At 44.7% G+C, this 15,112-nt stretch overlaps 1 protein-coding gene across 1 annotated transcript in view; it reads right to left on the bottom strand.

The window, feature by feature from the left end:
• Nucleotides 1-14,663, bottom strand: part of CACNG6 (calcium voltage-gated channel auxiliary subunit gamma 6) — a 32,375-nt gene extending 17,712 nt beyond the window's left edge. Inside the window, exon 1 of the mRNA XM_053361514.1 lies at nt 14,237-14,663. Within this exon, the coding sequence (XP_053217489.1) occupies nt 14,237-14,561 (325 nt within the window). The 5' untranslated portion in view covers nt 14,562-14,663. The remainder of the gene's footprint in view (nt 1-14,236) is intronic.
• Nucleotides 14,664-15,112: the final 449 nt, after the last annotated feature.

Below are 15,112 nucleotides of genomic sequence, written 5' to 3'. Positions count from 1 at the left end.
AACAATGAGTATGTTGATGATGATACTAATAACACCACCTTTTAAAATCTAATAAATGAAAGAAATTAGTGACCTTTAATTATGTTCTGAACCTGTTTTTTAAAGTAGTTGCCACAACCTGGCTTGTTTTAGGCATTTTTCTTGTGATATGTAAAGCCAAACTGACCCAGCCCACCTAATTCAAAAGCACAATACTTTTTTTCACAGTTCAGAAGTGAAGGGGTGTTCATTCCCTCCGTTTTCCTTCATGCGTTCCATCTGCCTCTTAAGCATCTGAAACCAGTTATCACGCCTTCGTTTAATCTTCTTTTCTCCAAGCTAACTATCCTGCTCCTTCCGTCTCTCTCTCTGCCTCCCATTTGTCTGGCATTCTAAGCTCTCCAATTTGTCTGCAAAATGATTGTGGATGGAGTAGTTGCTGTGGGGGAAGAGGACCATAATGATAAGGATTAATCCATCAAAGGATTCTTTTAGCCCATTTTTGCGATCGGTTTGCACCTGGAGCTCACAATCATTTAGCCAGGAAGCGATTTAAGAGCAGCTCTGCTATGATGAAATGAAGCAGAAAGGTTTTTGGGTGTGAGTGAAAAGGGCAAGCCTTCAGAAAAATGTAGGTTGGCTAGGAAAGCCCTGTCAAAACAGCACACCAAGCAAGTATTTGGTCCTGGCAAATACATTGTTTCTAACTTTGGCCTTGGTAAGTCTGCTGACGTGAGTTTTGAGAGGACATAACTATTGATAGCAGGCAAACTGTAGCCCAGGGCAATGGGCCTTTTGCCAATATTGCTTCTCTACTGAGCCATTGTCTGCCAGTTCACACATGCGTCTTAATTTTTCATCAGGTAATTACCGTATTTTTTGCTCTATAGGACGCACTTTTTTCCCTCCAAAAATGAAGGGGAAATGTGTGTGTGTCCTATGGAGCGAATGCAGGCTCCTTGCCTTCAGCGATAGCAACGTGAAGCCTCCGAAGCGCAGAGGGAGAGCTCCCCCCGCGCTCCGGAGGCTTCGCGTTGCTTTCGCTGAAGCCGCCTGAAGCCCCCGGAGCGCAGGGAACTCCCGCTGCCCTCCGGGGGCTTCAGGCAGCTATCCGCAAGCCTTCGGAGCGCAGCAGGAGTTCCCGCTGCGCTCTGAAGGCTTGTGGATAGCCGCCTGAAGCCTGGAGAGCAAGAGGGGTCGGTGCACACCGATTCCTCTTGCTCTCCAGGCTTCGCTTCGCTGGAGAGGCGCTGCACAGTTTTCCCTCTCTGCGCAGCGCCCCTTCAGCGAAGCGGGAGGAGAAATGGAAGGGGCTCCGTTTCTCCTGCCGCTTCGCTGAAGGGGCGCTGAGCAGAGAGGGGGAGAATTCCCCCCCCCATTCTCCGCCTCCTATGGTCCAGTGCATCTAGAGCGAAAAATACGGCACTTAACACACTTCAGCAGCCAACCTGGTTGGCTCATGTGCCTCTAACAACCGTTTCATATACAAAAACCATCAGGTGAAACATTGCACAGCACAAGGATAAACGTCGTCACCTCACAACAAATCCTGAACCACAAAGGCATAGCTGCTATAAAAAGTTGGCAACCTCAGAAACATGAGGAGGTATGAAATTTCAGCCAGCGGTGTTGAAGGTTCATTCACACATGTACATTGTATTTTTTTTTTAAAAAAGATATTTATTGATTTTTTCCACCTTTATACATTAAAAATTCAAAAAGAAAAAACAAAAAAGTTAAAAACACATAAGGTTTACAATCCTTATTTTCAATAACACATTTCCCTGACTTCCCCACACCTCCCCTTCTTATATTCCAATTCAAATTGTTAATTCAAAAAGTTCTTGTCCCCAATTTTTGACCTTTTTATATTTAATTCATTAAAAAAAACAAACCAATTTTAACTTATAAACATCAGTATTTAAACATCAGTGCTCATTCTTAAAACTTTTTTCTAAAGTCGTCCCAACTTCCCTTCCACGAATTCCCCAATTTTCATACTAATAACAAAACAAAATAAAAAAAACAGATAATTATTCTGCACCCTTTGGATTCCCAAACCCCACCCCCCCTTTCCCGGTTTCAATCCCCAACAAATGTCCATCAGTCTTAGTCTACTATCAGCCTGGAGACCTCACGTCCGAGGCTCTTAATTCTCTCTCAATTCCTCTCTGCCGGTTTTTTTGGTAGTCCTTAATATTAAACACCAGATCTCGGAGAAGCTCTGTCCCGATAGGGTCCATATTTCTTCCAGCCAGACCTCCATACTTAAAAGTGGAGCCTGAATCTTGTTTCTTACTCCTTTTAAGTCCAAATGTCCCAAAAGCTCCAACTTTCACCTTAATCAAATTTGTAATCCATAGGTCTTCAGATCTCCACATAAGGAGATCTCTCCATTCTTCAATCTTCAATTCAAAACAGATTTTCATCACCCAGTACTTATTTTCCTTTGTAGCCATCATGTCAGGCCTCTGGCTCTCCTTCGTCATCTGCAACATTACATCTCCTCCTTCCTTTTCCTCAGAAACAACATATATCTCTTTCTCCACACTCTCAAATCTTTCAAGTTTCTCTTCTTGTCCAGCTGCATGGACTTCATGAGTCAAGTCCTTATCAAATTCAATGGATTTGTTTACTGTTAAGTCCAGAGTTGCAACATTTGTAGCCAAAACATCAATTTGGCCTTGTAACTTTCCCAAGAGAAGAAACACTCTGTCCAATTTAGCTTGAATTTTTCCTCCTTCAGCCATTCTTGTAATGTCCCAAAATCCCCTCTAGAGGGATTTTGGTTATCTTCTTTCCAGTTCAAATCCAAAAATCAGTTTGTATCAGTTCTTCCTTGTTTTCAACAAAATATAACCAAATTGTAGCAAATATATCCAGCAGAGATAGCAGAAACAAAGTTCTCTTTTTCCTTCTTGACAGCTAATTTGACAGCTGTCAAACTCTTCTATATCTCCTCAACAGGCTCTCTCGCGGATCACTCCCGGGTCCGGGGTGGCGGCACTTCGGCTCTCAAAATTAGCTCTTATCCTCCAGTGAAATTACTTATACTGCCAAATCGTGAAATTAATGTCTTTTACCCAATAAAGAAGAAGAAATTCTCTCGACCTTAGTTAGCTAGTCCTTGCTTTAGATTATTTATAAGGCGGGGAGACGGACTTCCTGTTTGCGCCTTCCCCGATCGTGCCTAATTCAAAAAAAATATATATTTTTTCTTTACAAATCCAATTTCCGTATTACTCACGGGTTGTTGCTTTTCACACATGTACATTGTAAGAAACACGCAAGGCTTGAGGGGTTGACTTTGATTTGGAAAGTGGTGCATGCAGCTGCTCCGATCAAGCTGACGAGCTCCCACAGCTGCATTTCATTCATAAAGAATCAGCAAAGGTGATGTGCAGTTTGGTTCTCAAACAATCTTAATTTTTGGCATGTGCTCAAGATTGGAGATGAATAGTTATATATTGGCTTGCTCGGGGCTTGAGAGAGAGGAACTTTTCAGTGATCTTTTGCCTGCGGCATCATGCAAGGAAGCTCATTCATCAACAGAATGCTTCTGATGGGTGATGAGAAAGTTGAAGTGATGCAGCGCTGGGCACCAGCTGCAGGAGGATTTAAAACTTATATAGGGCTTGGGGTTTTTTTTGTCACAGCACACATCAGAATAGAGTACCGTCATGTTTTTATGCCCATGGTAGCCATTTCAGCACTTTTATCAAGATGTGAGTTTCCCTACCTCCCTATTTATTTCAAGGAGGACCAGTTCACCTCAGCTGTGAGAAATTGGAACTGTTAAAGCAGCACTGTTAAAGATCCACAATTGGTTTTATTTTCCTCTAGTATCAGTTCCCAGGAAATGGCAGGGTTAGGTGTAGAACTGAGATGCTATCCTGGACCTCAGAATGACTAGTTATTAACTAGTTTTTGCTAACCCTGTATCCTAACACCGAACCAGGGTTTGGCAGGCTTTAGGCTTTTGGGATCTACTTTGCTTTTTACTAGAACCCCCATATCCACCAGCTGCACCCCAGTGCAAAAGACATACAATTAGAATTAAATTATTCTGAGCCCAATATTGTTTCTTGAGTACCAGAACTGAAAGGGGCTCAGAGACCCACTCCTGGTTACTCTGTAACCCCCCCACCCCCCGCTTGCTTCATTTCTACAGTACAGTGGTACCTCGGGTTACATACGCTTCAGGTTACAGACTCCGCTAACCCAGAAATAGTGCTTCAGGTTAAGAACTTTGCTTCAGGATGAGAACAGAAATCGTTCTCCGGCAGCGCAGCAGCAGCCGGAGGCCCCATTAGCTAAAGTGGCACTTCAGGTTAAGAACAGTTTCAGGTTAAGTTTGGACCTCCGGAACGAATTAAGTACTAAACCTGAGGTACCACTGTATAATCTAGAGCAGGGAGTAGAGATGGACCAAGGTGTCTATTTCAGTTCTCTGTTTCTAGTTTTCCTAACCTTAAATTCAGTTCTCCACATTTCTGCAATTTGCCATTTTATAAAAAGAATCCTCATAAAAATTCATCAGCACTTTAGGGCAAATATCTCCCAGCGAATACATTTAGTATGCAGTTTTGACTAGTGTATATATTTTTTGCATCTCTGTAGCTTACTTTCACTAATATGCACATTTTTATCTACAAGTTGATCCAGACCTGCCCTTTGCCCACCCTTGGATGAAATCACAATTTGTCTGGCCTTTCTCTACTCGTTCTTGGCTCCAGCCTGGTGCTTTCCGATTCCTTCCCCTCTTGACTCCATAAAACAGGGCCTGCATTAACTTGGCTTTTGGCCTCACCATGCTTGGGTGCCTGTTGTTTCTGATGGTCTCGCTTGCCAGTTGTTTTTATATCACACTCTGGCTTGTCCTGCCTTCTGGCATGTCCCCTACCCACTTTTCTGAAACAACAGGGCATGTTGCAAGTTGGATTGTTGCTATTCCAGCTTTGGGCCTCATCCCAACATAGCCGACTGACAATAACAAAACAGGAGACATGCTTGAGCCGAATTCCAGTCAAACCTTGGTTCCCAAACGCCTCTGTTTTGGAACGTTTCAGCTCCCAAACACCAAAATCCCAGAAGTAAGTGTTCTGGTTTTCGAACATTTTCCAGAAGATGAACATCTGGCACGGCTTCCACTTGAGTGCAAGAAGCTCCTGCAGCCAATTAGAAGCCGCGCCTCAGTTGTTGAACATTTCAGAAGCTGAACGGGCTTCCAGAATGGATTACGTTCAATAACCAAGGTTTGACTGTACTTGCTTAGCCAAAATGGCCCCTTGCTCCTAGGCAAAAGGTAGCCATAAATCACTTCACAGTGTCTGCATTAGAAGCTGGCTGGAGGCCTGCCAGAGCGGTGTAGTGGTTAAAGCGTTGAACTTAGGACCTGGGAGAGGGTTCAAGTCCTCACTTGGCCAGAAAGCTCCCTGGATGGGTGTCTTTGGGCCAGTCACTGTCTCTCAGCCTAACCTAACTTTCAGGGTTACTGTAAGAATAATATGGGAGAGAAAAAAAGCATGCATGCCACCTTGAGCTCCTAGAAGGAAAAGGTAGGATATAAATATCTTGCTGTACAGTGGTACCTTGGGTTAAGTACTTAATTCGTTCTGGAGGTCTGTTCTTAACCTGAAACTGTTCTTAACCTGAAGCACCACTTTAGCTAATGGGGCCTCCTGCTGCCACCGCGCCGCCGGAGCACGATTTCTGTTCTCATCCTGAAGCAAAGTTCTTAACCCGAGGTACTATTTCTGGGTTAGTGGAGTCTGTAACCTGAAGCATATGTAACCCGAGGTACCACTGTATACATAAAAATGTGAGGCTGTCATCTTGCTGCAGATTCCATGGGTGCCAAGGTGTACATGCCAACCCCAGCATGACGACAGGGTGGTAAATGACCTAGATGAGCAGTTTAATGTGCTTGCAAACTGCTCTGTGAAGTTCCTCCCTACGTTCATTCAATGCCACTGCAGCCATGCTTAACAACAGGAGTGGGGGGGGGGTGTTTCACAAACTGTTCTGTGAAGTGCTTCTTTCCCCCTCTTTTAAATGCAGCTTCAGTGGGGCTGTAACAGAGTGGGGAGAGGCACTTCAGGAAACTGCTCTGAAGTGCTTTCCCTCTCCTTTAAAAGGGGTAGGAGTGGTAGTGAGCTGTGAGGGGAAGGACTGGGGATGAGCTCTGAGGCTGAAGGGAGGGGCTTGTGGCAAGCGGGGGGGGGATAAGTGTGGGGGGGATGAGGGTTAAAGGGAGGGTGGATTGGCAGCTGTGAAGGAAGCAGGGCTGACAAAGGGTTTGGCAAGTAGGTGGGGTTGGGGAGTAGAGTGAGCAGGGGTGGCTGTCCCTAGTAATAGTATAAATAAATATTAGTTTGACCCATCATTTTAAGACACTAATGAGCAAACCTCAGCATTCTTCACCTCTACCTCCTCACCATGACATACACATTTCACTCCTCTGCCCATTCGCTTTCCAAGCTTTCTGTGTCCTCCTTCCTTCTGGACCATACCCTCTGCCCCAGCTTCCCTAGGATGTTGTATTGTCAGCCCCCTGTCTTATTCTTCCCTAAGCCCTCTGCAACTTCCGTCCTTTCTTCCTTACATACTGCTTCCTGCCGTTCCCCGCTCGAGGCCCAGACTGTGTTAGCCAATGACATTCAGAGACATGCTTTGTCCTTCTGTGATGCTAGCACAGCTCTAGTCGATTACTGCCAGAGGCGACTTCATCGCCACAAAATCTCTGCCTACATCAAAACACCTGATACTCTATAAACAAGATTCCATGCAGCAGAGGATCTTTGCATTTAAAGAAGCAGACACTGTGCAATAGAAAATTCAGACATTTGTAGAGAAATACTGTGCTTTATCTTCTCCTCCCAACTCACTCGGTGAGACACACCCCAAATGCTAGAAAAGGAATACATTATGCAAATTCAATAGCACACATCACATATAAGGAAGTCTAAAAGACACAAATGCTCTTTTTGGCTTTAGCTATTTAGTGGCTCTCACTGTGGAATGATATGCATAATCATGATTGATGTGCAGCCCTTAATGGATTCCTCACCTCCCTCCCCTTCCCCCCAGAACATGTAGTTGGTAGCAGGAATTAACTAATATAGAAGGGACAGAGGGGCATTTTTTTAAAAAAGTGAACCTGCTTGTTTTACAGCTTCTAAATTTAATATATATAAAAACTGAAAGTTTAAGTTCTCTGGGGGAAAGGGGGATTAAACCATGAACAGGCACCTTGCCTTTTTCTCAGGGGCAAATATGTTCTCTAGTAGGAAGTCTGGAGACCAGAACTATATTTTCTGTATATGAGCTGACACCTCACCCATAGTAAAGTTGGGACTATCTAGCAGTAAAGGTTTCATAAGTTACAGAGCACATGGACTCAGGCACAGTTCAAATTTCATAAATCTGACATAAAAAATCCAAGAGAGGATAATTAAAGCGAGGAGTATCTCCTTTGTGTATAGCTTTGTAACATTTTTCTTGCTTTTCCCTTATGAGCAAAAAGATGGGGAACAAACTTTTTACTACATTCTGATAAAAATTGGTTAGGACCGCCAAGGGCCAAATAAAATGGTCTTATGGCCTGTATCTGCTCCCCAGGACCTCAGCTGCCCACCTCTGCATTAGAGAGCAAATGCTATAAAGAGCAGAGTTGCATAACTGTTGTTTTTGTTTTCTGTACACTGCCTTTGGATATTTCTTATACATACTAAGCAGTATAGAAATGGTCTAAACAAAATAATAAAGAAAGAAACTGATGAATAAAATAGAAAGAAAGAAAGAAACCGATTAAAACACCATCAAATAATCCACACTTGAACAAGGAGTCTTTCAGCATTGTCTGAAGGCAAGGAAATGCAAACTAGGACTAGGGTAGACCCAGAAACAAATCTGTACTCCATCATGAAAGTCACTGGATGACCATAGGAGAGTCACCATCTTTTGGCCAAAAATGCCTGACAGGGATGTGGTGGGGGTAAAAGGGGGGCACCATGTGTGTTACCCCCAAACTCCTCGGATGAAGAGTGGGATGTAAATGTAATCAATAGCTGATATTAGCATATCTCAAGTGCAAAGAGTACAGTGGTACCTCGGGTTACATACGCTTCAGGTTACAGACTCTGCTAACCCAGAAATAGTACCTCGGGTTAAGAACTTTGCTTCAGGATGAGAACAGAAATCGCGCGGCAGCTGCGTGGCAGCAGCGGGAGGCCCCATTAGCTAAAGTGGTCTTCAGGTTAAGAACAGTTTCAGTTTAAGAACGTACCTCCGGAACGAATTAAGTACGTAACCAGAGGTACCACTGTAATGCTTTCCGGGACTACAGACTAACACCTTGTCTTCAACACTGAGAAGAGATACATGAATCATTCCCAGAAAATCGTGTGTGTGTATCCCAAGAAATCTCTGTAGATGTTTCCCCTGAACAGGCTACTCCAAATTTCCTGAGATTGGGATTTAGGTGAAATTCAGAAACAACTCCAGATAGTGGCTAGTGGCAAGATGTTTCAGAAAACCCATCTGATGTGTCAGTGCAGAAGCAAAGGATTATAATACTCTTAAAACCTTTTAAAGTTGTGTAGGACAGGAAATTTCAGGAGGAACAGAATTTTGCATCCCTGCATGGCAACCTGGACCATTTGAAATTCTCTCTAATTGAAGGGGCAGGAATTCTCCCTTTGTATTTAATGATCACAACAGTTTCCTGGAAATCTAAGAAATGGGGGTTAGATATGGGATATGATGAGCAAATCTGTCAATTTCAGTTTTGCTCAGTTTCTCATTGTTCATATCTGAAGTTCAGTTCACATTACTGTGCCAGTTTGCAATTTTTTAAAAGTCCTCATGAAAATATGTCAGCTTTTTCAGTGTGCATTACTCCTAATACACACATTTGTATATGCATTTTTTCCTAATTTGCATATTTTGCAAATACAATGCACTTTTTAATGTTATTCTCACTAATATGCACATTTATACACACTTATCTATGCTCCTTGAACACATTATTTGACTCGAGTGCCATTTGCAATTTGGATTAATGAGACTTCTGAAGGATGATTGTGTTCACGTATTGTTTTGGCAAGTGCAAATTAGGTGTATCTGCCTTTAAATGTGAAATGAACCGAATTCATCCTCCATCCTTCAATGTGGATCTGAATCTCTTAAAAATGACTGTCTTGGATGACAGGAGTGAAGGCCAAATAAGGTGAAATCTCTCTGCCTCTCTTTCTGTCCCCAGTGTGTGGACATAGGGCCGGCTCTGTCATGAAGGAGAGTGAAGCAAACAAAACCTTTCAAAGTATTGACCCTACTAGGAAATGGGGACCCGTTATTTGGGCCCTGCTTCAGGCATCAAAGTGTCCTGTCCCAGCACTGTGCACAAGTGCATATATGCGAACATTAGGAATGGGAGAGAAACTTGATTTTGTTTTGCAGTTTAATGAGAAACTACATAATTTGGAGAACACACAAACTGTAACACAGGGATTCTTTGAAATTTGCACTTCTCTGAATTTTGCGCGCGCGCGCGCACACACACACACACACACACACACACACACACAAATGTGTACAAAAATGCACACATTAGGGGACAGTGCACTGATTCACAAAAAAATAGCTACAAAAATCAATTATATTAGGGGAAAGTGCCCCCTCCCTTTAAGGACTAAGAAGAAAGGAGTTCCCACAATCTTTCTCCCTTAGGCTGACTGTGGTTTCACACCCATTCCTCTTCAGGCTGTAACAGGGTGCTGCTGAAATTTAAAGCCCCAAGCCCACCACTGCCTTGTTCTCGGGTTGAAACCTAGTTTAGCTGTTTCACATTGCTGTGAAATTTCTCATGAGGGCAGTTTTTAGCTGAGCAAATGTAGGAATACTCACGCTATAGTTTTCAAACAGCAGGTTAGCATTGTGCCTGCTGGCTTAATTCCTAAACGCCCCACATTTATTAGTTCTTTTGTACTTGACCTGTATAAATATATATTACACTTTCAGTGTGACACAGACAGAATGAATGAAGCCCCCCCTACACTGGTGTCTTATTGCTGATGTATTCTGCAGCATACTCTCGACACAACAGTGCATCAGTTGTGAATTGATTCTGCTTCGTTAGTTGTTCTGCAATGCTTCTCCAATGCTACCACATTATTGCTGTCCAGAGGGGTTACAGCACAGCCAAAAGTTTGTGTGGTATAGCAGTTTAGATCAGAAAAGTAGCATGGGCTAGGGCATAGCTGTCAACGTTTCCCTTTTTTTAAGGGAACTTCCCTTATTCCGAATAGGATTCCTCGCAAGAAAAGGGAAAAGTTGACAGCTATGGGCTAGGGGTGTGGGCAAAGGGTTAAGTAACCTCAACCTCTGCGTTTCTTCCTCAGTCATATTGGTGGTGGAGCCTCTCCTTTGTATGCAGAAGGTCCCAATCTCATTCCCTGGCATCCCCATGTGGAGCTGGGGAAGACCCCTGCCTGAAACTCTGGAGAGCCACTTCCCTGTCAGTGTGGACAATGCTGAGCAAGATAGATCAATGCTCTGACTTGGTATAAGGCAGCTTCCTGTGTTCCTTCCTTACAGGTGTATTTCGTTTAACATCAGCAATGGGAGATCATCCAGGGATCTTTGGGTGTACAGTGGTACTTTAGGTTAAGTACTTAATTCGTTCCGGAGGTCCGTACTTAACCTGAAACTGTTCTTAACCTGAAGCACCACTTTAGCTAATGGGGCCTCCTGCTGTTGCCGTGCCACCGGAGCACGATTTCTGTTCTCATCCTGAAGCAAAGTTCTTAACCTGAAGTAACCTGAGCTACCACTGTAATATGTAATCTGACTCTCTGAAACCCCAAAATAACTTTTCTTCAACTTACGAGTTTTCTGCGCGCACAGTCTTCTCTGCCTCTACCCCAACCAGTCTTCTGTCACCTGTCCCTTATTTTACTCAACCTCAAAGCCAAGCAATGGATTTACATTGAAAGATGTGCGAATGAACAATAGCAATGAGCAAACAAGTTCAGGAGTGAAACGCAAGACGCTTGCAGCTTAGAATTATATATGTAGCCTATTTGGGGCAGTGGAGATCAGCTGTATGGGTTTTTCCTGTGAGTGAGGAATCCTGTATGTGTATTTCTGTGTATGATCACAGGTTCCAGTGCAAAGCCACATTTATAAGTTCTGCAAATGACCCATCGTAGCTGTCTAAAAGCAGCCAAGTGAGAAAAAGAACTATTTGAAAGATCTCTGCTTCCAAACCATAAGCCAGGGGAAACAAAAAAATAGAATCAGAAAATAGACCTGCGCAGATTATAATTCTGCATACTGATTTCCCATCCAAACTAGACCTTATCATCCAATGCATTGTCTAGGAAGGCATGAGACAGAGGCCCAATTCAGAGTTAACAATAATAAGAAAATGTTTGTTAAGATTAAGTTGCACACCTGCAGAGGTTGTTGTAGGAGAAGACTAAGGGGCAATCTGTACTGGGTGGCTCTTCCCAGCTGAGACATTGCTGTGTCGCTTTATCTTACAAATGGAATTGCCATTTGGTGGGCAGAGTGTGCTATATTAATAAAATTAATATCGAATTCCTTGCCACAGCCCAGTGATTACAGTGGGAAGTTGCTGATTAGTAGACAGCATTTTCTCTCTCTCATGGAGAGAGGAGTCAGGCAAATGCCTGTGCAAGAGTCAGGGGTGGAGGAAGGAGGGTGCGGTGGGTGCTGGCTGCCCCGGGTGTCACCACTTGAGGGGGGGGGACAAAATGCCAGGCAGCACTCACAAAATGCCAGGCGGTCTCCTGGGAGAGACGCGGTGGCTTGGGTGTGTGCAGGTTCCGCGCAGCCCAAATGGTTTGCCTGCTGCCTCCCCCCAGCTGTAGGGCAGCTGAGAGGGAAGAGGCAGGCAGACTCTGGAGGCCCTGCAGTGCGCCCTGCCCTCACCCCGCCCCTATGGGCGACACGCACTGTCCCTGGGCGCGCCGCCGCAGGGTCCAGGCACCCGAGCGGCTTCCTCTGCCGCTGGCAAGAGTCAGTTGGTGCGTGGGCGGGCACATTGGACAAAACCTAATGCTAAAAGTACTCTGCAGCGCTTCACAGGATGCGGCAATACAAATGAAGTTGTTGTTTATTCATTCATTATTATTTCAATTTATATCCTACCCTTCCTCCCAAAGGAGGGAGATTAAAAGATTTAAAAAGCAGTTCCTCACTGCTTCTCTGAAACAAAGCCCTTCTTTTTCCTATTGTTGCAAAATGGAGGTTCAGGGATGAAAACAGCTGACAACACTTTATGGCCCAAGAAGCCACTCCTTCTATCCATAAGTTAAGATACAAGTGGGGGGGGGGGAGTGTTGAAAAAAAAGTTTTTCAAGTTTAAGGCACTGCCAGTGATTTCAGTGAGAACTGCACCATGCCGCAATCTGACCTACCAACAGCAGAATAATAACAAAACCCAAAACACCACTAATAAAACAATTCTGAAAACACCAAAGAATAAACAGACAGAAATCACGGAGGGGAGACGGATGGACAGATTAGCTAGTCAGTGCATCATGTGGCGCACATGGAACCCACGCCCTGCTGTCGTGAAGTGAAAACCATCGTGCAAATTGGCCCACAAATAGATGGCTGGGTTAATGCATTTCTCAATGCCTATAATGGGAAATGCCACATTTTGAGCCTGCCTGAAAGCCACACAGACTTGTAGGCAGAGATTTTGTGACAATGGGGCCTGGGCAGGAGCAGAATCATTGCAGAACAGCCAGAAGATAAATACAGGGGGTTCAATATTGCAGTTACTTAACTGCATGATTTTGTAATGAATGATTGAGTAGAAAACTACTTACATTGCTTTTGCTTATGCTTATATCTTGATAAGTAAAATAATGAAAGTCTTAAGGCAGCAGCAGACCCGATGCTATTAGCCAACCTTTTTAATTAGTCAATACCTGTGTGGGGCCCCCCAGTCTGGTTTGGGACCGTGATGGGGGCAAATAGACACACTATTGTATTTTAAGATTCTGTTGGAAGCCGCCCAGAGTGGCTGGGGAAACCCAGCCAGATGGGTGGGGTATAAATAATAAATTATTATTATTATTATTATTATTATTATTATTATTATTATTATATCAGTGGTTTGCTATGTCTAATTGCAGACAGCATTTGCTCAATTACTAATTGTGTGAATAACATCATGTTTGCTTTGGCTGTTCCATTTTTCAAAAGTGCATTAATATTCAGAAAGGAGGCCTAAAATATCTCTCAAAGGGGCAATCCCCCTTACCCACCCCAGTGTCCTGGCCATATCTTTCCCTAGAAGCTCTGCTAATCTAACATCAAATACATGGGTGTTGGTTGTCTTGATTAAGTGTTAGCTGGCAGACTCTCTGCATAGTCTCAGAGGCACTCTTTTTTTCCTTTCCAGTTTACACATGCAGTGAAAAAATAGTTACAGTTAATATGGAAAACATGGCTTTGGGTTCTCTGTGGAGGCTCCTGATTCTGTGAACTGTCATCCTTACGTCAAACAGAAGATGATACTTTCAACCATAACTCCCCCGTTTCAACCTATACTGTGTTCAGGTAGAGCCTGTCCCTGTAGAATGGGAGATGGATGAAAGATGCTAGCAGAGGCAAGGAGATTATCCTTCATTAGCAGGAGGTAATCAACGCATCAGCATTCTGCATTGCAAGTGCTTGGGCTAAGCCTGAAATTGCAAACAGATGCCAAGGCTGAGGTTGTGAGCCTGATGGATGTGGCTGGGGTGGCGCAAAAAAGGAAAGGGAGAAAGACAAACACACTGCTTTTTGGTAAATAGATGAGAACAATGTGTTGGGTGGGGGCGGCATATGCAAAGAGATAATTAATTGATGAATGGATAATGGAGGGCTTTACTAAACTGGGGAGGAGGGCCTCACACTTAACCAGGGGCTGCCAGCAGTCCAGATCTAGTCACCATCTTCCCTTGTTAGTCCACACATCCCATCCCTTATGATCCTGCATGTAATGCATTGAACGTGCTGTATCACATGGAAACACCAGCCCACATTCCCTGGGTGCATAGAGAAGATGGTGGGGGTGGGGGTTGGACACAACAATGTTGGGAAGTGGAGGAAGCTGATCAAAGGGAGGGGGCAACTTCAGGAACAGGGTGTGTGTCTGTGTTTGCTTATGAAAGTGTGGGTGGGGTCGGGTGGGGAGTAAGGGAAAAGAAAACTGGAACATGCTCAGGTAAACCATTACCTCCAGGCAGCTCTGCGGGTCCACAGGTAGCCCTCTCCTCTTCCACAACGTCCATCCAGAGTTTCTTGTGGCAAAACTTCCACAAGCCATAGTGGGCCGCCTCGCAGACGAGGGATTGGTTCTGCTTGTAGGTGTTGAGCTCCACCCAGAATTCTGTGCCCACGGCCAGCACTGTCAGGGTCATCCCCACGATGGCCACGAAGAAGGCCAGCTTGATCTTGCCCTCTTGCTCATCCGTCAGGACCTTGCGCCGCTTGACCCCTGCCCGTGTGCGCCCCCCCATGCGCTGCTCCTCGTCTTGGAGGAAAAAATTTGGCCACATCATAGCCCCTTGCCCTGCTCCCCCTTGTCTTTTGAAGGGATCTATTTTGGCTCTAGAATAGCTACCCGGAACCCGGTTTGCAAACCCCCCAGGCTTTAAGCTGGGTCTCCTTGCAGCTTCTCTTGGCTCCTATCTAGGTCAACACGTTGCATGCAGTGCTGAAAAGTTGCTTGACCACCCTCACCCCACCCCTGCCTTCTCTACCCAATGCCCTGGCTTCCCAGGGTGAGGCCAGGGTTGGAACAGCAGCTACCTCACCCCCCCGGCCGCCTTGGCAAATGTGTGGAGCACCTGTTCCTGCTCTTCATCGCCTAGGCAATCAGGGTTATTTTAAGGCTCCGGGGCGCATAGACAGTCTGGATGTGTGTGTGCCTGTGTGCCTCTGAAGGTTTTGACGATGCGGAGGCCAAAATGGAAAGCTCTTTCAGCAGCAAGGGGGGGGGGACCCTCTTGCCCCACCTTACGACAGCACCCCCTGCTGGGACCGGAATACCTCGAGGCATTTTCACAAGTCTCTGGAACTTGCACCGGCTGCAATACCTCTTTTGGATTCA

This window comes from Podarcis raffonei, chromosome 13 (assembly GCF_027172205.1).
Source record: "Podarcis raffonei isolate rPodRaf1 chromosome 13, rPodRaf1.pri, whole genome shotgun sequence".
Taxonomy (NCBI): domain Eukaryota; kingdom Metazoa; phylum Chordata; class Lepidosauria; order Squamata; family Lacertidae; genus Podarcis; species Podarcis raffonei.
Note: the sequence above shows the minus strand (reverse complement) of the source record. Positions and strands in the feature narration are given on the sequence as shown.